Source organism: Peromyscus maniculatus, chromosome 21 (genome assembly GCF_049852395.1).
Source record: "Peromyscus maniculatus bairdii isolate BWxNUB_F1_BW_parent chromosome 21, HU_Pman_BW_mat_3.1, whole genome shotgun sequence".
In the NCBI taxonomy this organism is placed as follows: Eukaryota; Metazoa; Chordata; class Mammalia; order Rodentia; family Cricetidae; genus Peromyscus; species Peromyscus maniculatus.
Window position 1 is genome coordinate 4,420,150 of NC_134872.1, and position 20,823 is coordinate 4,440,972.

A 20,823-nucleotide genomic window follows, 5' to 3' on the forward strand; every position below is an offset into this window, starting at 1 on the left:
CAGACACAGTTTAGTGTCAGCATTGGTTTAACTTTGTGTTTGCAAATTTCAGTTTATCTTATTAATTGTAGGATTTCTTAAATATTCCACACAGATCCCCCAAAGGCACATGTGACCCATCACCCCACACTGAAAGGAGACGGCACCCTGAGGTGCTGGGCCCTGGGCTTCTACCCTGCTGAGATCTCCATAACCTGGCAGAGGGATGGGGAGGAACAGACTCAGGACATGGAGCTGGTGGAGACCAGACCTTCTGGGGATGGAACCTTCCAGAAGTGGGCAGCTGTGGTTGTGCCTTCTGGGGAGGAGCAGAGATACACATGCCATGTGCACCATGAGGGGCTGAAACAACCCCTCACCCTGAGATGGGGTAAGGAGGGTGTGGGTGCAGAGCTGGGGTCAGGGGAAGCTGGAGCCCTCTGAAGACGCTGAAAAGGATCAGGGCTGAGAGCTGGGGTCATGACCCTAAAGTTCCCCTCCTGTCCTTCCCTTCTCAGAGCATCCTCAGTCCACTGTCCACATCTGGGCAATCATTGCTGGTGTAGCTGTGATTATTGGAGCTGTCGGGGCTGCTGTGTGGTGGAGGAGGAGAAACACAGGTAGGAAAGGTCAGGTCTGGTTCTCTCAGCCCCTTTTAGAAGTGTGCTCTGCCTCATCAATGGGAAACATCCACACCCCTCATTGCTCCTGTCTGCTGTCAGTTCTGGAAGCTTCCTAGAGTCGGGTCTTCCCTGGTCTCTCACAGCTTTTCTCCTCACAGGTGGAAAAGGAGGGAACTATACTCCAGCTTCAGGTAAGTGTGGGGAGCGGGATTGTCCCTGAGGCCCTTGGGGTGAAGCTGGAGTATTTGGGGAGCTCTGCCAACCCATAATACCTCCTCCAGTGAAATATTCTAGAGCCATGTTTTCACCTTCCCGTGACTTTATATAATTTCACCCTAGGCAGGGACAGTGCCCAGAGTTCTGATGTGTCTCTCCCAGGCTGTGAAGGTGACACTCTGGGGACTGATTTGGGGAGGGGCAAATTGGACATGATTGGGTTGCAGGGACTTCCAGAATCCCCTCTGAGTGAGTGGTGGGTTGTTGGGATGTTGTCTTCACAGTGATTGTTCATATCTCTTGTTTGTAGCATGAAGACAGCTGCCTGTCCTGACAGAGTGACAGAGATGTGCTCAGGTCTCTCCTGTGACGTCCTGAGCCCCTCAGTTCACTCTCAGCAACAGTGTCTGATGTTCCCTGTGACCCTGTGGGCTCAATGTGAAGAACTGGGGAGCCCAGCCCCCCTGCACACCAGGACCCTGTCCCTGCACTGCCTGTGTTCCCTTCCACAGCCAACCTTCCTGGTGCAGCAGACAGGAGGGGACATCTCCATCCTGTCACCTCCATGCTGCCCTGAGCTGCAGCCCCTGACTCCCCACTGAAAATAAGAATCTGAATGTGAACTTGGTTGTTCACGTCCTTGATCTGACAGGGGGATTGATGAATAAATTAAATGATTGAAATACTTAGAGCTTGTGGATGAAATAAATGGCAGCATGGAGAACCTTCCAGAATCTGTGTTCATTATGCTGTGTGCATCTGGTGGACAAGATGAGGCTGTGGGAGCTGAGTGTGAACAGAACTGTGCCCAGGTCGAGCTCAGTACATTGTTGGCTGTGACATGGTCACTCCTCAGCTCTGTCACCTCCTGGCTCTGTTCTCTTCATCACTTGAACCACATGCTGAGAGTCTGTGATCACAGGGACACTGGGATGACAGAGCCTTGTCCTGTCCCCAGGATTGTGAGCAGCCAGGGCTGCTGTGACAGATCAGCCTGGGCTCTGACCTGGCCATGGCTCTTCACCCCATCTTCTCTGTTTATTTCTTGTCTTTTTAGTTTGTATGGAGGACTAGGCTTGTTCTTGTCCCTGTGAGTGGTCCTTGCCTCTTTATCCCTTGGGGTCCCTGAGTGACAGCATTAAGAGGTGTTTGTCCATCCTTGTCCCATCAAGGTCCAACTAAGCCTCTACACTCAGGAGACTGGGCTGAGGAGATGAACTTCAGTCTCCTGAGCTCCTGCATCCTTCCAGGCCCCTCCCTGAGGTTCTCTCCTTCTCCCCATCTTTCAGAATCTAACCCGGGTTGTAGGATGGGCAGAGAGGAGGGATCCACAGGGTCTGTCTCATCTCAGTCTGTCCTGTTGGATCTGTGTTCTGCCCAAGGTCCCCTCCCCTCCCTGGCTCTGGGAATCCTGGTGCTGCCCCCAGTGGTGACTCAGGGATTTTCAGGATGAGTCTATTGTAGAACTAAGTTTATTTCAAAGGAAGGCTTGCCTTCTTGTGGGTGGGAGTCAGGGTTGGGAGGAGGAGGAGGCAGGATGGGTGGGTGGAGGTGTTAAAATGAATGAAAAAAAATTTTAATAGTCAAAGAAAATAAAGACATAATCCAGGGACTGCAGAGATGGCTGAGGGGTTGAGAGCACTTGCTGCTCCTGCAGAGGACCCGGGTTCAAATCCCAGCACCCACACCATAGCTCACACCGTCCATAATGCCTAACTCCTGTCCCATGGCTTCCACTGCCCCTGTGGACACCAGATAGCACATGGTACAAACACATACAGCCAAGAAAAACACTCATAGACATACAATTAATGAACCTCTTATAAAATAGATTGTGGGAACACCAGCAATCGAAATTACTTCACCTCTGCTCCGGTTCCAGCCCCTGCAGTTTTCCTTTCTAGGTTTGTGACCTCCAGTCAGGAGCTCCAGGAACCTTAGCTGAGATGTTTGAAGACCAAGAAGGTGACAATCTCTGTCACAATACTGCCATCTTTGTCTTGTGAGGGATGATGTCTTCCAGTGCCTGGGACCCAGCAAACATTCATACCCAATAAATGTTTGATGAATGAATAAAAAAATAAATAAGATTATGGATCAAAGACAGAAAGGCAGGTGGAGAGGGAGGGAGGGCTTTGCTGAGGGGAAGCTCAGGTGACTCTGACCTCAGTGTGAGGGGACCTGGTGCTGCACCTGACACACCAGCATGTGGCCTGAGGTTGTGTTAATCAAGGGAGCTTCTGTAGAAGAGGGAGATGAGGGTGTGAATTTTCCTCTAGACTGAAACATCCCTGCTGGAGCCAGGAGCAGCTGAGGAGGCTCAGGAAACAGAAGAAGCTACAGGTTCATGGAGCTGACACAATGTAGCACTTCCCTCTCAGGGTTAAACCAGTTCCTGAGGGAGAGGAGACTGTTGAGTGGAGCTGCTGGGAGCTGTGCAGGGGACTGCAGTGATGCAGCTGGGTGAGTGACATGCACACTGGGGTGGGCATCTCAGTGGTTATTCCCTGACTCACCCAGGTTCCTGTGAGTGACCAGTGAGCTCAGGGATCACCAAGCTGACCCTGGATGGATGTTTTCCTTGATCAGCTGTCACTGTCTCCATCTGGGGTGGAGGAAATCCACTCCTCAAGCAGGGGACACAGCAGTGTCCATTGTGATCAGCCCACAGAGTCTGTTCCAGATGTGAGATGAAGTCCTGTTTCTAAGACACACTAGGAAGTGATACAGAGTTGCTGGTCTCCTGGAGCAAGTGCTGTGGTGGGAAGATGCCTGTGATACAGTGTAAGGGAATCAACAAGAATAGGTTGTCTTGGGAGGTGGAGGGTGGAAAGGAAGGTGTCCACAGTGCAGGGGAGATGAACAGAGCAAAGAGATACTGTTTTTTAAGATTTACTATTTTTTTTAGCGTGGTATGCTGGCACATACTTTATTCCTATCATTTTGATAGCAGAAGCAGGTTAATCTCTGTGAGTTCAAGTCTAGCGTGGTCTACATAGTGACATCGTCTCAAATATTATTTTTTTAATTATGTATTTGTGTTAATTAGTTTTCTGTTGCTATGATAAAACACATGACTGTAGCTGGAGTTTTCTCTCCGGGTCCCACCATGTCCTGGCAGTCCCTTAGCCCACTTATAAAATAAACATACAGACGCTTTCATTATTTTAAACTGCTTGTCCATTATCTCAGGCCTGTCATTTTCTAGCTCTTACTTTTATATTGAGGCCATTTCTATTAATCTATACTTTGCCACCTGGCTCATGGCTTACTGGTACCTTACATCTTCCTTGTCCTGGCGGGACCGCAGTCAGTCTTCCCCTCTGCCTTCCTGTTCCCTAAATTCTCCTCTCTGTTAGTCCTGCCTATACTCCCTGTCTGGCTATTGGCCAATCAGTGTTCTTCTTATACAGAGCGATATCCACAACACTTGACCAAAGCAATATTTAGAAGAGTTTGTTTGGGCTACAGCTTCAATGGATAAGAGTGCATCACGGCAGGGAAGCAGGGTTAGAGCTGCTGGCATGGTGGGGGGGAGCAGGAAGCTGAGAGCTCACATCTTTGGTGGCAAACAGGAAGCAGAGAGAGCAACATGGAGGCAGTTTTTTGACTCTCACAGCCCTCCCCCAGTAGTATACTTCCTCCATCAAGGCCACACCTCTTAAACCACAACCTACCCAAATAGCACCACCAACTTGGGAACAAAGTTCAACTACCCAACACTATGGGGACATTTCTCATGAAATCTACGACAGTGGATGTGTGTCATTTGCATGGGTGTGGTGGTGAGTGCTGGGTTCCTGGAGGTCAGAAGAGGGTGTCAGATCCCCTGGGTGTGGGTGCTAGGAACTGAACTTGGTTCTGGGTAGAAGCAGAAGGTGCTCTCAGTGTTTCAGCCATCCGCCCTTCCTAAGGACACTGTTTAAACAGGTGTTCAGTGTGGTGTCATTGAGAGGGTGAAATCTGAGGAAAGTTTTGAAGATCGTAAAAAAAAAAAAAAAATCAGTCTTTGATTTATTCCTTTTCAATTTGTATCCCCTAGATCTCCTTCAGTTGTCTGATTTCTCTAGTTAGAATGCCCAGTCCAAAGCGAACAGTTATGGAGAGAGCCCACAGCCCTGTCTTGTTCCTGATTTTAGTGGAATTGCTTTGAGTTTCTCTCCATTTAATTTGATGTTGGCTGTAGGTTTGTTGTAAATTGCCTTGATTATGTTTAGGTAGTTCCCTTGTATCCCTGGTCTCTCCAAAACTTTTTTGATGAAGGAGTGTTGGATTTTGCCAAAGGCTTTTTTCAGCACCTAAAGAGATAATCATGTGTTTTTTCTTGTAGTTTTTTGTTTATTTAATAATAATAATAATAACAATGTTGTTATTTTTTGTTTTTTAAGACAAGGTTTCTCTGTATAACAGCCCTGGCTGTCCTGCAACTCATTCTGTAGACCAGGCTGGCCTCAAACTCACAGAGATTCACCTGCCTTTGCCTTCTCAGTGATGGAATTAAAGGCACCAAAGGCTGCCTTAGTTGGTTTATTTTCAAGTATTTTGTTGAGTATTTTTACATCTATGTTCATAAGGGAAATTGGGCTATAATTCACTTTTTGTGTTGAATTTTTGTGTGGTTTGTGTAGCAGGGTGACTGTGGCCTTTAAAATTGAATTTTGCAATGTTCTTTCTGTTTTTATTTTGTGGAATAATTTGAGGAGTATTGGAGGTAATTCTTCTTTTTATATCTAGTAGAATTCTGGGCTAAAAATGTCTGGTGCTGGACTTTTTTGTTGGGAGACTTTTAATGACTGCTTCTATTTCTCTAGGGATTATAGGACTATTTTAAGTTATTTGTCTGATCTTGATTTAACTTTGGCAAGTGATATTTATCAAGAAAATTGTCCATATCTTTTAGATTTTCCAATTTTGGGGAGTACGGGTTTTTAAAGTATGACCTAATGCTGTGGAATAATCCTTTTCTACACTATGAATATGTATTACTCTCACTGGTTAATAGAAAGCTGACAGCCCAGTAGCTGGGCAGGAAGTAAGGTGGGAAAGCCAAACTAAGAATGCTGGGAAGAGGAAGAACAGAGTCAGGAGTCGTCAGCCAGACACAGAGGAAGCAAGATAAGAAGGTCTTACTGAGAAAAGGTACCAAGCCACAAGGCTAAATAGATAAGAATTGTGGGATAATTTAAGTGCAAGAGCTAGTTAGTAATATGCCTGAGCTACTGGCCAAGCATTTACAGTTTAAAGATTTATTTATTTATTATGTATACAGAAGAGGATGCCAGATCTCATTACAGATGATTGTGAGCCACCATGTGGTTGCTGGGAATTGAACTCAGGACCTCTCGAAGATCAGTTGGTACTCTTTACCTCTGAGCCTTTTCTCCAGCCCGCATTTATAATTCATATTACACCTCTGAGTCAATTATTTGGGAGTGGCTGGTGTGGCAGAAACTTCTGTCTACAACCTAATGATTCTTAGATTTCCTTGCTGTCTGTTGTTATATACTCTTTTCATTTCTGATTTTGCTAATTTGAATAATCTGTTTCTTTTACTTAGCTTAGAGAAGGGTTTGTCTATTTTGTTAACTTTCTCAAAGAACTAACTCTTCGTTTCATTGATTCTTTATATTGTTCTCTTTGTTTCTATTTTATAGATATCAGCCCTTGGTTTGATTATTTCTTGCAAGCTACTCCTCTTGGGTGTTTTTGCTTATTTTTGTTCTAGAGCTTTCATGTGTGCTGTTAAGTTGCTAGTATGAGATCTCTCCAATTATTTTATGAAGGCACTTAGTGCTATGAACATCCTCTTAGCTCCACTTTCATTGTGTCCCATAAGTTTGAGTATGTTGTATCCTAATTTTCATTGAATTCTAGAAAGTCTTTCATTTCATTTCTTTATTTCTGCCTTGTCCCAAGATTTATTCAGTAGAGAGCTGTTCAGTTTCCTTGCATGTGTAGACTTTCTGTTGTTTCTGTTGTTGAATTCTAGCTTTTACTAGTGGTGGTCTGAAAGGATCCAGGTGGTTATTTCATTTTTCTTGTATCTCTTAAGACTTCCTTTGGGTCAGAGTATGTGATCAATTTTGGAGAAATTGGTGCTGAGAAGAAGGTATATCCTTTTGTGTTTGGTTAGAATGTTCTATACATGTCTAATAGATTCATTTGGTTTATAATGTCTGTTAGCTCCAATACTTCTCTGTTTAGTATTTGTCTGGTTGACCTGTCCATTGGTGAGAGTGGGGTCTATGAAGTCTCCCACTATCAATGTGTGAGGGTCAATGTATGGATTATGCTTTAGTGAAGTTTCTTTTACAAATGTGTGTGCCCTTGAGTCCATGGCATAGATGATAAGAATTGAAACATCATCTTGTTGGATTTTTCCTTTGATGAATATGAAGTGTCCTTCCACAACTTTTTGTTTAATTTTTGTTTAAAGTCTATTTTGTTAGATATTTGAGTGACTATACCAGCTAGCTTCTTCGATCCATTTTCTTGGAATATCTTTTTCCAACCCATTACTCTGATGGAATGCCTATCTTTAGCATTGAGGCATGTCTCTTGTATGCAGCAGAAGGATGGATCCTGTTTTTGCATCCATTCTGTTAGTCTGTGTCTTTTAATTGGGGAATTGAATCCATTTATGTTGAGAGATGACAATGGCCAATTATTGTTAATCCCTGTTATTTTGTTGTTGTTGTTGTTGGTGGTGGTGGTATTTTGTGTGTGTGTGTGTGTGTGTGTGTGTGTGTGTGTGTGTGTGTACTTCCCTTCATTGGTTTTGCTGCTGTGAAATAATTTATTTCCTGTGTTTTCATGTGTGTAATTAACCTCCATGTGTTGGAGTTTTTCTTCTTGCACCTCCTATAAGGGTGGATTTGTAGATAGATTTTGTTTAAAATTGATTTTTGTCATGAAATATGTTGCTTTCTCCATGTATGTTCATTGAAAGTTTTGCTGGGTGTAGTAGACTGGGCATCTGTGGTCTCTTAGACTCTGCAGCACATCTGCCCAGGCCCTTCTGGCTGTTAGAGTCTCCATTGAGAGGTCAGGTGGAATTCAGATTAGTCTGCACTTATATGTTACTTGTTCTTTTTCCCTTACAGCTTTTAATTTTCTTTCTTTGTATGTGTGTTTGGTGTTTTGATTATTATGTGGCAGGGGACTTTCTTCTTCTGATCCAATCTATTTGTATCTTTATAGGCATCTCCTTCTTTAGGTTAGGAAAACTTTCTTCTACTGTTTTGTTGGAAATATTTTCTGGGCTTTTGAACTGGATTTTTACCCCTCTTCTATTCCTATTTTCCTTAGGTTTGGTCTTTCATTGTGTCCCAGATTTCCTGCATGTTTTGGGTCAGGGATGTTTTAGATTGAACATTTTCTTTGACCCATGTGTCTGTCTCTTCTACTGTATCTTCCATGCCTGGGATTCTCTCCTCCACCCCGTGTATTCTGTTGGTGAAGCTTGCATCTGTAGTTTTGTTCACTTACCCAGATTTTCCATTTCCAGAACTCTTTCAGCTGGTGTTTTCTTTATTGCTTCTGTTTCCACTTTCAGGTCTTGAACACTTTTATTTGTCTCCTTCAACTACTTGTTTTTTTATCACTTGTGGTAATATTTCACTTGTGCATCCCAATAAAGCTTTTCTGGGGATCAGAGGAAAAAGCCAGTCACTGTATTAAACATAGAGGTCTGGCAGTGGTAACACACACCTTTAATCCTAGCATTCAGGAGTCCAGATGGAGCTCTGTGAATTCAAAGTCACACTGGGAACAGTGTGGTGGCAAACACCTTTAAATCGGTGATAGTTAACCATAGAACTGTGGAGGTCTGGACAGACAGAGAGGAAGTGATAGAGCTGGGCAGAAAGGGGAAGTGATGAAGCTGGGCGGGGAAAGGAAGTGAGATGGCAGGGCACAGAAAGGTATACAGGCGTGAGTATACAGGAAGTGCCTCTCTCTGGAGCCTGAGGAGTTGGTAAACTGAGGTTGGCTGTGGTTTGTCCTATTCCTCTGATCCCCAGATAAGCTTTATTGACATTAACAAATAAAATATCACCACACTTCTTGGTTTTCTTTCATTAAGGCATTTACTCATTCCCTCCATTTTTTTTGTTTTATTCCCTCAATTTCTTTAAAAAAGGAAGAAGTCAAAGTATCATTATTTACATATTATATGGTGGTATATATAAGAGAACCCCAAAAATTCTAATAGGGAACTCCTAAAGCTGCTAAACACCTTCAGCAATGTGGCTAGATACAAGATTAACTAAAAAAAAAAATTGCAGTAGCCCTCCTACATACAAAGACAAACACACTGAGAAAGAAATCAGGGAAATAACATCCTGCACAATAGCCAAGAATAATGTAAAATATCTTGGAGTAACTCTAACCAGGTAAGTGAAAGACCTGTATGGCAAAACTTCAAGTCTCTGGAGAAAGAAATTGAATAAAACATCAGAGGATGGCAGAATCTCCCATCCTCATGGAGCGATAGGATTAACATAGTAAAAATGGCCATCTTACCAAAAACAATCTACAGAGTCAACACAATCCCCATCAAATTCCTTATGGACCTTGAAAGTAAAAGGTTCAACTTCATATGGAAACAACAACAACAACAACAAACTGAGGATTGCTAAATCAATCCTGAACAATAAAGAACTTCCAGAGGCATCACCCACCATCCCTGATTTCAAGCTCTACCACTACAGACTGTTAGTGACAAAACCACATGGTATTGGCAGAAAAACAGACAGGTTGATCAACAGAATTGAATCAAAGACCCAGACATAAACCCAAACACCTACAGACACCTGATTCTTGATAAAGGAGCCATAAATACACAATGGAAAAAAGAAAGCATCTTCAACAATTGGTGATGGTCTGACTGGATGTCTACATGTAGAAGAATGCAAATACATCCATATCTACCACCCTGCAGAAAATTCAAGTCCAAATGGATCAAAGACTACAACATAAATCCAGACACACTGAACCTGACAGAAGAGAAAGCAGGGAAAAGCCTTGAAAACATCAGTACAGAAGATAACTTCCTAAACAGAACACGGACAGCCTAATCAAACAATCCAGTTCAAAAATGGAGTACAGACCTAAACAGAGAATTCTCAACAGAAGAATTTCAAATGGACAAGAAGCACTTAAGGAAATGTTCAACAACGTTGGCAAAGGAGACAACTTCCTGAACAGAACACCAATAGCACAGGCACTAAGATCAACAATTAATAAAGGAGACTGCATGAAATTGAAACACTTCTGTAAGGCAAAGGACACTGTCAATAGGACAAAATGGGAAAAGATCTTCACCAACCCCATATCCCATAGAATGCTGATTTTCAAGATATATAAAAGATTTAAGAAACTAGATATCAACAAACCAAATAATCCAATTAAAAATGGGTTACAGATCTAAATATAATTTGAACAGATGAATTACAAATGTCCAAGGAACAAAGAAATGTTCAACATCCTTAGGCATCAGGGAAATGCAAAGCAAAATAACTCTGAGATTCCATTTTACACCTGTCAGAATGGCTAAGATCAAAACCACAAGTGACAGCCCATGCTGGAGAGGATGTAGAACAAGGATACACTCCTCCATTACTGGTGGGAGTGTAAACTTGTACAGCCACTTTGGAAATCAATATGACAGTTTCTCAGAAAACTGGGAATCAATCTACTACAGGACCTAGCTATACTGTTCTTGGCCATATACCCAAAAGATGCCCAATCATTCCACAAGGACATTTGCTCAACTCTGTTCATAGCAGCTTTATTTGTAATATCCAGACCCTGGAAATAACCCAGATAGATGTCCGTGAACAGAGGAATGGATAAAGAAAATGTTGTACATTTACACAATTTCTGCTGCCCAGGCTGGCCAGCCCCCAGGAGCACAGGGCTCAAAGGGAATCCACAGAGTTGAGGAGTATTATGACTTTGTTATCTGAGGGGGTTAGGGGAAAAGACACTCACACTCTCTTGATGGTTTCCTTCTTTATTCTCTGTTCTTCTATGCTCTTCTGCATTCTTTCTAATGTACACTTTTTTCTAAAACTTACATAATCCTACAAAGTTTTTCAGGCACTATAGGAATAACAATATGGTTACATTCTGTTTTTCAAGTGAATAATTACAATGAATACAAGTTTAAAAAAAAACAGGACAAAACAGCAGCCTACAGAATGGGAAAAGATCTTTGCCAACTCTACATTCCACAGAGTGCTGATTTTCAAAATATGTAAAAAAATAGCATTTTTCTACATTCCTTAAATGATTCAACATTTTACATATTACAGGTAAAAAACTAATTCTCCCAAGAACCCACATACATTCAACCCAAGCAACTTGTTATAGATTAACAGTGTGTAAGCAAGCTATTCTTCTCAGTGAGGTCTTTCACTGGCAGGCTGTGTTTTGTAGTTACAAAGAAAGGGCCAATTACTTTATTACTTATCTGGAAGGGTAATCTTATACGGAATCACAAACCTAATCTTTTATATATGAAAAAGAATCAGTCAGCTCTACTCTAAATCTTTAGGGTCCATACCCACTCATCTATCATTTTTTATATCAGGAGGTTGAGGGCAGAAATGATTATAAGGAATTAATCATCACCTTTGATCATCAACCAACCCTAGCAAGGAAAGTACATCAGCTATCAACAGTTGGGCTGCTTTGTATTTTTTACCTCAGCTATGTGTCCTTGTGAACTTCAGATTGTTTGTTCTGAGGTTTTTTCATCTCAAAGCTGTTATCAAGACATCTGAACTAACCTGAAGTTATTTTAAGGCTTTCTTTCAGATAATGACATGTACCAAAACCTGTGAACACATCTCCCAACATTAAGATTAGAACAATTTAAACTAGTTGAGCTACTGGGACTCAATTGTTTTTCTTAATCATTAACCTAAGCCACAGTCTATAAGGCTCCTCAATAGAAACTCATGTGTTCTAGCTGTGTGACACTTCCTTGTTTTATTTTTAATGATCAAAGCTCTATTTAAACTAACATTATTATTATTATTATTATCAATTAGACAGTGTAGCTTAGGAAGGAATCATCATAATAATCCACAAGTAAAAATGCCCAGAACGGGATGTTTCCATGAGATAAACACACTACATTACACACAGTGGGTTTCTCCCCACACCCATTCACACCATGCCAGATACCAGAGGAAGATAGCAGCAGAAAACTTGTATAGACACAGCAGAAGTAAAAGACATTCCGGGGTCTGCTGTCTTGGTGCCTTGCCTATGCGAGATTCACCCATCAGGGAGTTTCCTCCTGGTAGGCTGACACCTTGAACTTCAGTTGCCACCTGCTGCTCCTCTGACACAGCCACCTGCACACAATGGAGTATTAGTCAGCTGTTAAAAACAAGGACACCAGGAAATTTGAAGGCAAATGGATGGAACTAGAAAAAAATCATCCTGAGTAAGAAAACCCAGACCGAGAAAGAAAAGATGATATGTATTCCCTTATAAGTGGTTATCATCTGTAAAATAAAGGGTAACTGCTACAAAGGATAACTGCTACAACCCAGAGAGACTAGAAAACAAGGAGGGTCCATAGGAGGACACCTGAATTTCCTTAGGAAGGGGAAATAAAAGATTTCGTGAGTGGACTGGAGGTGGGTAATGTGGGTAAGGACTTGAGGGATCAGGTTGGAGGGGTGGAGGGGAAGAGTGCTGAAAGAGACTATGGGGGCATTTCAGACTCAGGTTAAAACCTGGTGCAAGGGAATCTCCCAGGAGACTACAAAGATGACCCCAGCTTATACTTCCAGCAATAGTGATACATAGCCTGAGCTGGCCATCTCCTGTGACCAGATCAATGCCTAGTCCAATAGTCATCAGAGGCCTCATCCAGCAACTGATGGAAACAGATGCAGACCCACAGCCAAACATTAGGCAGAGCTCAGGGAATCCTACAGAAGAGGGAAGAAAGGATTATAGGAGCCAGAGGGGTCAAGGACACCACAAGAAAACTCACAGAATCATCTAACCTGGGCACATGGAGCCTCACAGAGACTGAACCGACAACCAGGGAGCCTGTATGGGATGGATCTAGGCCCTCTGCTTATATGTGACAGTTGGTACCTTGGTCTTCTTGTAGGACTCCTAACAGTGGGAGCAGGGGCTGTCTCCATCTCTTTTACTGGCTTTTGGGACCCTACTCCTCATACTGGATCACCTTGCCCAGACTCAGTACATAGGGAGGTGCTTAGTCTTTCTGTGACTTGATATGTGATGTTTCTTGATACCTATGAGAGACATGTCCTTTCCTAAACAGAAATGGAGGAGGAGTGTATTGGGGGGAGGAGAGGTGAGGGGAGGGACTGGGAGGAGAGGAGGGAGGGGAAAGCTGCTGGGATGTAAAATAAAGTAAATTTTATATAAAAAAGAAGAAATGTTCAACATTCTTAGACATCAGGGAAATGCAAATAAAAAGGGCTCTGAGATTCCATCTCACACCTGTGAGAACGGTCAAGATCAAAACCACAAGGGACAGACAGCTCATGCTGGAGAGGCTGTGGAGCAAGGGGAACACTCCTCCACTGCTGGTGTAAGTGCAACCTTGTACACCCACTATGGAAATCAGTGTGGCAGTTCCTCAGAAAATTAGGAATCAATCCATTTCAGGACCTAGTTAACTACCCTTGGGTATATACCCAAAGACACTCCATCTTATCACAAGCACACTTGTTCATATTGGCTTTATTCATAATAGCCAGAAACTAGAAACAAACTAGATGTCCCAACCAAAGCATAGATAAAGAAAATGTGGTACGTTTACAAAATGGAGTATTACTCAGCTCTTAGAAAAAACCCATGGGACTATAAAAATTATCCTGATCAAGGCAACCCAGGCCCAGAAATACAAACACGACCTGTACTCACTTATAAGTGGATATTAGCTGTAAAGTAAAGGATAATCGTGCTACCATGAACAGTCCAAGAGAGGCTAAGTAACAAGGAAGGGTCCTAGGGTGATGGATGGATCTCCCTGGGAAGGGGAAATACAATAGATCTGTGGATGGACTAGGGGCAGGTGGGGATGTGAACAGGAGGGATCAGGTGGGGCAGGCAGGGATGGAGGAGAGAGAACAGGAAGCGATGACTGGAATAGGGGGCATTTACAGGGCGTTTTGGAAACCTAGTGCAATGGAAACATCCTGGAACCTATGAGGGTGATCATAGCAAGGACTCCTGGTAATGGAGGATATAGAGCCTCAACTGGCCATCTTCAGTTACCCTGCAAGCCTCCCAGTAGTGGGACCAGGACATCAACTCAGCCACAAAACCTTTGACCCATACCTATCCTGCCTACAAGACATGCTGTGGCAATGGTGGCTCAGAGCTTGTGGAAGTGGCCGACCAATGACCGGTCTAATGTGAGGCCCAAGCCATGAGAGGGAGCACGTGCCTGACACTGCCTGGATGGCCAGGAACCAGAAGCAGGATGGCTCAGAGGCCTAACCAAATAAGGCTGACCAAAACAAAAAATAGAAGTCAATGAAATTATTTCTAATGATATTCTGCTATAGTCATAGATTGGTTCCTAGTCCAATTGTCATCAGAGAGGCTTCATTCAGCAGCTGATGGAAGCAGATGCACAGACACTCACCCAAACATTAGGCAGAGCTCCTGGGATCCTGGGGAAAGGGGAGGAAGGATTGCAGGCTTGTCAGAGGGTTGAGGACACCAGGAGAAGACGGCCGAGAATCAACTAAGCAGGGCTCATGGGGCTCAGAGAGACTGAAGAGGCAGTAATGGGGCCTGTGTGGTCTGCACTCGGTCCTCTGCATACATGCTGTGGTTGTTCAGCTTGGAGATTTTATGGGACTGTTAACAGGGAGCATGGGGCTGTCTCTGACTCTTTTGCCTGCTCTTGGAACCCTTTTCTTCCTACTGAGTTGCCTCAATCAGCCTTGATATGAGGAGTTTTGCCCAGGCTTATTGCATCTTGTTATGCCTGTTTGGTTGATATCCTGGGAGGCCTGCTCTTTTCTGAGGAAACAGAAGTGGATCTGGAGGAGAGGGGAAGGACTGACCATCCAGCTGTGAGGAAGGGATTTCTCTGGCTGCCTGGAAGCTGTGCAGAGAGCTCCAGGGAGGAAGTTCATGAGTCACTTCCTGTGCTGGGGTGGGCTTTTCAGTGATGCTTTGGACTGTGAGTTATCTCTGCTCCTGTGAATACCCCTCTCCCACACTCCTGTTGGTGACCCCCCCCCCAATAAAAACCTCCCTGGTTCACAACCTGGACATTGATGCAATGGTTACCTTGTCAGCCCTGAGTTCCCTATCTGAGGTGAATAGACATGTGTGTGTGTGTTTCCAGGGAAAGTCTCTCACACAACACAGACCTGTGCTCACAGTGTGACAGGGAGTCAGAGCAGTTGAGCAGAAGGGGACAGAGGCACAACTTCTCTCCTGACAGGATCTGCTGGAGGGAACTCTAGCAGGGGAGGAGCCAGGCAGGCAGTGGGGACCTGGGGAAGCAGAGTCCTGCTCTGCTGCTCACTGCAGTCTCCTGCCCTGTGAGATGGGGGATGGGAAGTGAGGCATCCTGGGTCCACTCTGCAGGTGACATCCCAGCTCTTCCCCCTGGACTAACTCTGGGTGTGACAGGGAGGGGTGGAGCAGCAGGCAGAGCTGCAGACTGTCCTGGAGGAAGACAGAGTCGCCATGGGTGAAGAAGAGGAAGACTGTCAGGGATACAGGAGGAGGGACATGGAGGTCTCAGTAGGTGACACTGGGCTGAGATGTTCACTAGAGATGCAGGGTCAGTGGAGGGACAAAGGTGGTGTTTTTGAGGACACAGTTTGTGCTGGAGAAGACAGAGGGAAGTAACATCAACAGAGTCATATTTAGACTTTGAAACCTGATAAGGAACTGAGGGAGTGATGGGCACAGGAGAGGATGGGGTGAGTGTAACTGAGAGAGGCATTTGATAGTTTAAAGATTTCTTTTCTTTTTGAGGCAGGATCTCACTATGTAGCCCAGGCTGGACTGGAACTCACTATGTAGACAAGGCTGGCCTCAGACTCACAGGGATCTGCTTGACTCTGCCTCCTGAGTACTGGGATTAAAGGTGGGTGCCACCATGCCTGACTTATATTGTTTAATTATATGCATATGTGAGCCTGTCTGGGTGTGTGTCTGAGAATGCATGGGCCTTGGAGGCCCAAATATGAAATTACAGACTGTTGTCAGTCACCTGACTGTGGACACTGAATATATGCTCTTTTTATTATTATTATTATTATTATTATTTATACAACATTGTACCTCCATGTATGCCTGCAAGCCAGAAGAGGGCGCCAGATCTCATTACAGATGGTTGTGAGCCACCATGTGGTTGCTGGGAATTGAACTCAGGACCTCTGGAAGAGCAGCCAGTGCTCTAAACCTCCGAGCCATCTCTCCAGCCCCCTGAATATATGTTCTCAAGTAGAGTAGCCTCTCTGTCCACCAGGATTTTATCTTGTTTCTTCTTTAAAACAAATTATATTGTGTGTAGTGTGGGGGCAGCGCACACACGTGCTATGGCACATGTATGGAGGTCAGAGGACAACTTGGTAGTTGGTTCTCTCCTTCCCACATGTGGGTCCCAGGATGACACTCAGGGGGTCAGGTGTGTGCAGCAAGTGCATTACCTCAAACAGTCACAAGAGGGCAGCAGAGGCCAGCAATGGCTCTGGCCCTGACCAGAGTTCTCCCAGGGACTCCCTGAAGGAATCCTCCCACAGCTTCCCCTAGGATAGAGAGGTCACCTCAGAACAGGGCCCTCAGAAGGTCCAAGGAGCATCCAAGTGCATTTGACAGAGAGAAAGGACAGCAATGGAGAGCCAGAGGAGCTTCTGACTTGTACACAGTTGGCTCCTCCTGTCCTCAGTGAGGCCCTTTTAGTTAAAGCACAAACCAGTGACCAAACCCAGTCATGGCCAGAAACACTGGTGCAGGCCTTAATCCCAGTACTCAGGAAGCAGAGGCAGGGGGATCTTTCTGAGTTCAAGGCCAGCCTTGTCTATAAAGTGCAGGGGTGAGGTCAGGGTAGAAAAAACAAGACAGAGAGAGAGAGAGAGAGAGAGAGAGAGAGAGAGAGAGAGAGAGGAGAAAGGAAAGAGAAAGAAAGAAAGAAAGAAAGAAAGAAAGAAAGAAAGAAAGAAAGAAAGAAAGAAAGAAAGAAAGAAAGAAAGAAAGAAAGAAAGAAAAGAGGGAGGGAGGGAGGGAGGAAGAGAGAGAGAGACCACACCAAGCTCTCCCCATCCAGGAATTGTGGCTTCCACAGAAGGACCTTCTGCAGGTCTGGGAAGCTGGCTCTGACCAGATCTCGACCAGCAGTCCCCTCCACCCAGCCTGGCACTGAAGAGGGAGCTGCCATGTTCACTCTGGTGCAGGTTCCCTTAGGGAAGCCACTGGCTGAGGAAACAGCACTTTGTTCCTGTCACAGAGCAAGTCGGGCCTCAGTCCTGTGTTAACCTGCCCCACAGTTTACTCTTGGAAGCTGGCAGCACTGTTCCTGTGATGCTCAGAGGGTGATAACTGACAGAAGAAGAGGGAACTCAACACTTTCAGAGGTGAAGGGCGCTGGAGAGGCCACTCCAGCTTCATCCATTTTGTTTTCTTTCCACAGAGTCTCACAGGGCAGCCCTGACTGGCCTGTGTCATCCAAACACACAGCTCTGGCTTCAAAGGGAATAACAAATTGTTTATTGTAGAGCCATGTTGTGGGATATTTTGATCACACTCTGACGTTTCTGAGACCACCCAATAAAGTTATACCTTGAATCAGGGAGCAGAGCCAGGGACTACTTGACCAGAACTGGCCATAGAGAAGCCAGCAATTTGGATAGAAAAGACTTACAGGAAGGAAAGGGCGGGGACTGGAGTTTGAGCTTCTCTAGGTTCTGGGATGAGGGAAGAGTCTTAGTTGCTACTCAGCCTCTCTGAGTTGGCAGGTTTTCACCCCAGCCTTTGATTCCTGAGTCTTGTTGATAAATAGAACAGTAGAAGTTTAATTTAAACCTACATATCGGAAACCTAGTCCCATCAGGCCATGTCCTGAGTGGCCAGTGGGGCACTGATTGAGGGACCGAGGGGCCGCAGACAATAATTAAAATATCAGTAGATTTGTGTGCAGCCGCTAAGCCGACAGAAAAACATCAGAGCCATATTTGAGTGACCATGTACTTGGTCACCTCAAACCCCATGTTCCAACATGGAGGCAGTTGCATGAAGTTTTCATAGGAGCAGAACAAAGAAAACCACAGATCAAGACACTGTTCAAACACATTGATAGAATCTTTTAGAGGTGGTTGCAGCAAGTTGGGGAAATTCCCTCCTACAGGCCTCTGTGGGGTCCGGCCCCACCGGGAACTTAGGTCCCATGAGAAGGTAGACCTGGAACCAAGGAAAGGTAAGTGTGCTGCTCACCCCTTCCCCAGCCTCCCTTTTTTCTGGGAGACAATCAGATGCAGCAGGGAGCCAAGTCAGGCAAGGACTCATTTATTTACAAACAAGCTCCTTTTTAAAGCATAAAGAAAATAAGACGGGGTGGGAGAGGGGGACGCAAATGCCCCATTGGGCCAATCAGCTTAAAGGTTACCTAATCACACACCTAGTCAACAGTATTTACAGTGTTATATATGAGGGAATTATGTACTGACATCATCCTTCTATTTTTTTTAAAGATTTATTTATTTATTATGTATACAGCATGTATGGGTGCAGGTCAGAAGAGGGCACCAGATCTCATTACAGATGGTTGTGAGCCACCATGTGGTTGCTGGGAATTGAACTCAGGTCCTCTGGAAGAGCAGTCAGTGCTCTTAACCTCTGAGCCATCTCTCCAGCCCGACATCATCTTTCTTGACCTGACACTCCAATCTTTTTTTTTTTTTTTTTTTTTTTTTTTTTTGTAAACAGCTTGGGTTCCACTCTCCACACTTTCCCTGGGGAGCAGCTTTGCTAGCACATGGCTCCATAAGCCCTTCCCCCACGGGCCTCAGATTCTATTTGGTGCCATTCTTAGCTTTTGGGTCTGTGAAAGCCAGTGGTCACTAAGTTAATAGATTTCAAAGGGTTTTTTTTTTTTTTTTTTTTTTTTTTGTTTTTTGGTTTTTTGAGACAGGGTTTCTCTGTGTAGTTTTGTTGCCTTTCCTGGAACTCACTTTGTAGACCAGGCTGGCCTCAAATTCACAGAGATACACCTGCCTCTGCCTCCCGAGTGCTGGGATTAAAGACGTGAGCCACCATTGATGGATTCACAACACGCCCCACAGTTGGGCATGTTTGCTCATGCCTGGCAGACCTGGCAGACCTAGACCCTTCCGCCTAGTCAGTTCCAGGTCAAAATAGCCATTTCCGGGTCAGGATGTCTCATATGACCAGGACCCTGTGGCTTTGCATGGTTGCGTAAGAGCACATAACACAACCATGTGATCTGCACATGCCTGGAGTAGGTCAACCTGTGTACACGCTGCACCACCCAGCCTTTATAAGCCGGCGCCATATTCCCAGCTTCCTTCTTCTTCCTTCTTCTTCTTCTCCTCCTCCTCCTCCTCCTCCTCCTTCTTCTTCTTCCTCACACATGTGTCTCTCCAAAGGCCTGAGCACTCATGTGTCTCTTTCATCTTAATAAAACTCTTGGTAGTGAATTCTGTCATGTTGCATGACATTTCCTCGCAGGGTTAGAGCACCGCTAAATAACAACCACCGCTTGGCTTATGTTTTTTTTTTAATCTATTAGTCATTGGGTGTTAGTTTCCACTCAGAGGTGGGCAAAATGGCTCTTCAGGAGTCTGAGGCTAGTCCAATTTGAGATAATTAGCCTCTGGACCTGCATCATCCCAACCTCTCCACATCACTGTAGTTTTAACCAATTAGTCTTTGTAGACACTGCTTCTTTCCAGAAATTCTTGATGACACCCAAAGCTCTGTGTAGATCAGGCTGGCCTCAAACTCATAGAGATGCACCTGTCTCTGCCTCCCAAATGCTGGGGTTAGAGGGATTAAAGGCCATCATGAAAAACACAATCTGACTGTATCATTCCCTGGCTAAACCCATTCAATGGTGTTCCACTGACAGGTCTCACATCCTTAACCTGGTCTCCAAGGCCCTGTGAGGGTGGCCCCATCTCTCCAGCCCCACTGCTCACTGTTCACTCCTCACTTCACTCAATGGACTCCAGTTCCAGTCCTGCCCTGCTTCCACCTGCAGACAGCCTGGGGTTTGCTGAGCCCTGACCTGAAGGCTCCTGCCTCTGGGTCCCCCTAGTTAGCTCCACTTCACACTCAGACCGCAGCTTCTCGGGGAAGGTTTGAAACCTTCCTTTTAGACTCCAATCTCCTCTTCAGCACCTCACTCCCAAGTGTAGCTTCCATGGAGCGCTGGCGTGGTCACACCTCTGCATTTGTAGGTGTTTATTTGGGTGGTGTCTACCCATGTAGGACATAAGATCCCTGAGGGTCAGGGCCCTGGGTGTAGGCATTCAGCTCTGCCCTCCCCTGAGTCTACCAATGGACACTCCACAGACACTGTTTGTATAAAAGTTTGCAGGCCAGGGTCTGGGGCAGGAGGGTCTAGATGTTCCAGGGTTTCAGATGGGATGGACAGGCCAAAGGTCACCATTCTCCCTCCTTGACTCTTACAGATAGAGTTGTTTTCCAAAAGCGCTGAGAATACATTTCCATTCCCCGTGTTTTGAGGGGACAGTTTATGGTATGGGACGTTCTCAACAGCTTCAGATGATCGTCAAGGAACATTTTCCTCTATTCTGTTTGTGCTGATAGATCAAGAATGCCCCAGGAAAGCAGACATGGTGGTGTGCACCTGTATCCTCTTTTACTTGATTTTTGTTTGTGTTTTGGAGAGAGTTTCACACTGTAGCCCAGGTTGGACTTGAACCCACTATGTAGCCCAGGTTGGCATAGAACTCCATGCAATCCTTCTGCCTTAACTTCCTGAGAGCTGGCA

At 44.8% G+C, this 20,823-nt stretch overlaps 3 protein-coding genes across 3 annotated transcripts in view; all 3 read left to right on the forward strand.

Annotated features, from left to right (window-relative positions):
• LOC102905475 (H-2 class I histocompatibility antigen, Q10 alpha chain-like) overlaps nt 1–1,552 on the forward strand; it is a 159,160-nt gene extending 157,608 nt beyond the window's left edge. The window contains exon 7 of the mRNA XM_076557309.1: nt 1,129–1,552. Coding sequence (XP_076413424.1) covers nt 1,129–1,133 — 5 coding nt within the window. The 3' untranslated portion in view covers nt 1,134–1,552. The remainder of the gene's footprint in view (nt 1–1,128) is intronic.
• Nucleotides 1–1,552, forward strand: part of LOC102922462 (H-2 class I histocompatibility antigen, Q10 alpha chain-like) — a 97,480-nt gene extending 95,928 nt beyond the window's left edge. Inside the window, exon 8 of the mRNA XM_076557279.1 lies at nt 1,129–1,552. Coding sequence (XP_076413394.1) covers nt 1,129–1,133 — 5 coding nt within the window. The 3' untranslated portion in view covers nt 1,134–1,552. The remainder of the gene's footprint in view (nt 1–1,128) is intronic.
• Nucleotides 1–20,823, forward strand: part of LOC121820889 (H-2 class I histocompatibility antigen, D-D alpha chain-like) — a 78,191-nt gene that overhangs the window by 2,540 nt on the left and 54,828 nt on the right. Inside the window, exons 4-7 of the mRNA XM_076557302.1 lie at nt 95–370; nt 498–599; nt 761–793; nt 942–989. Of these exons, the coding sequence (XP_076413417.1) occupies nt 95–370; nt 498–599; nt 761–793; nt 942–989 (459 nt within the window). The remainder of the gene's footprint in view (nt 1–94; nt 371–497; nt 600–760; nt 794–941; nt 990–20,823) is intronic.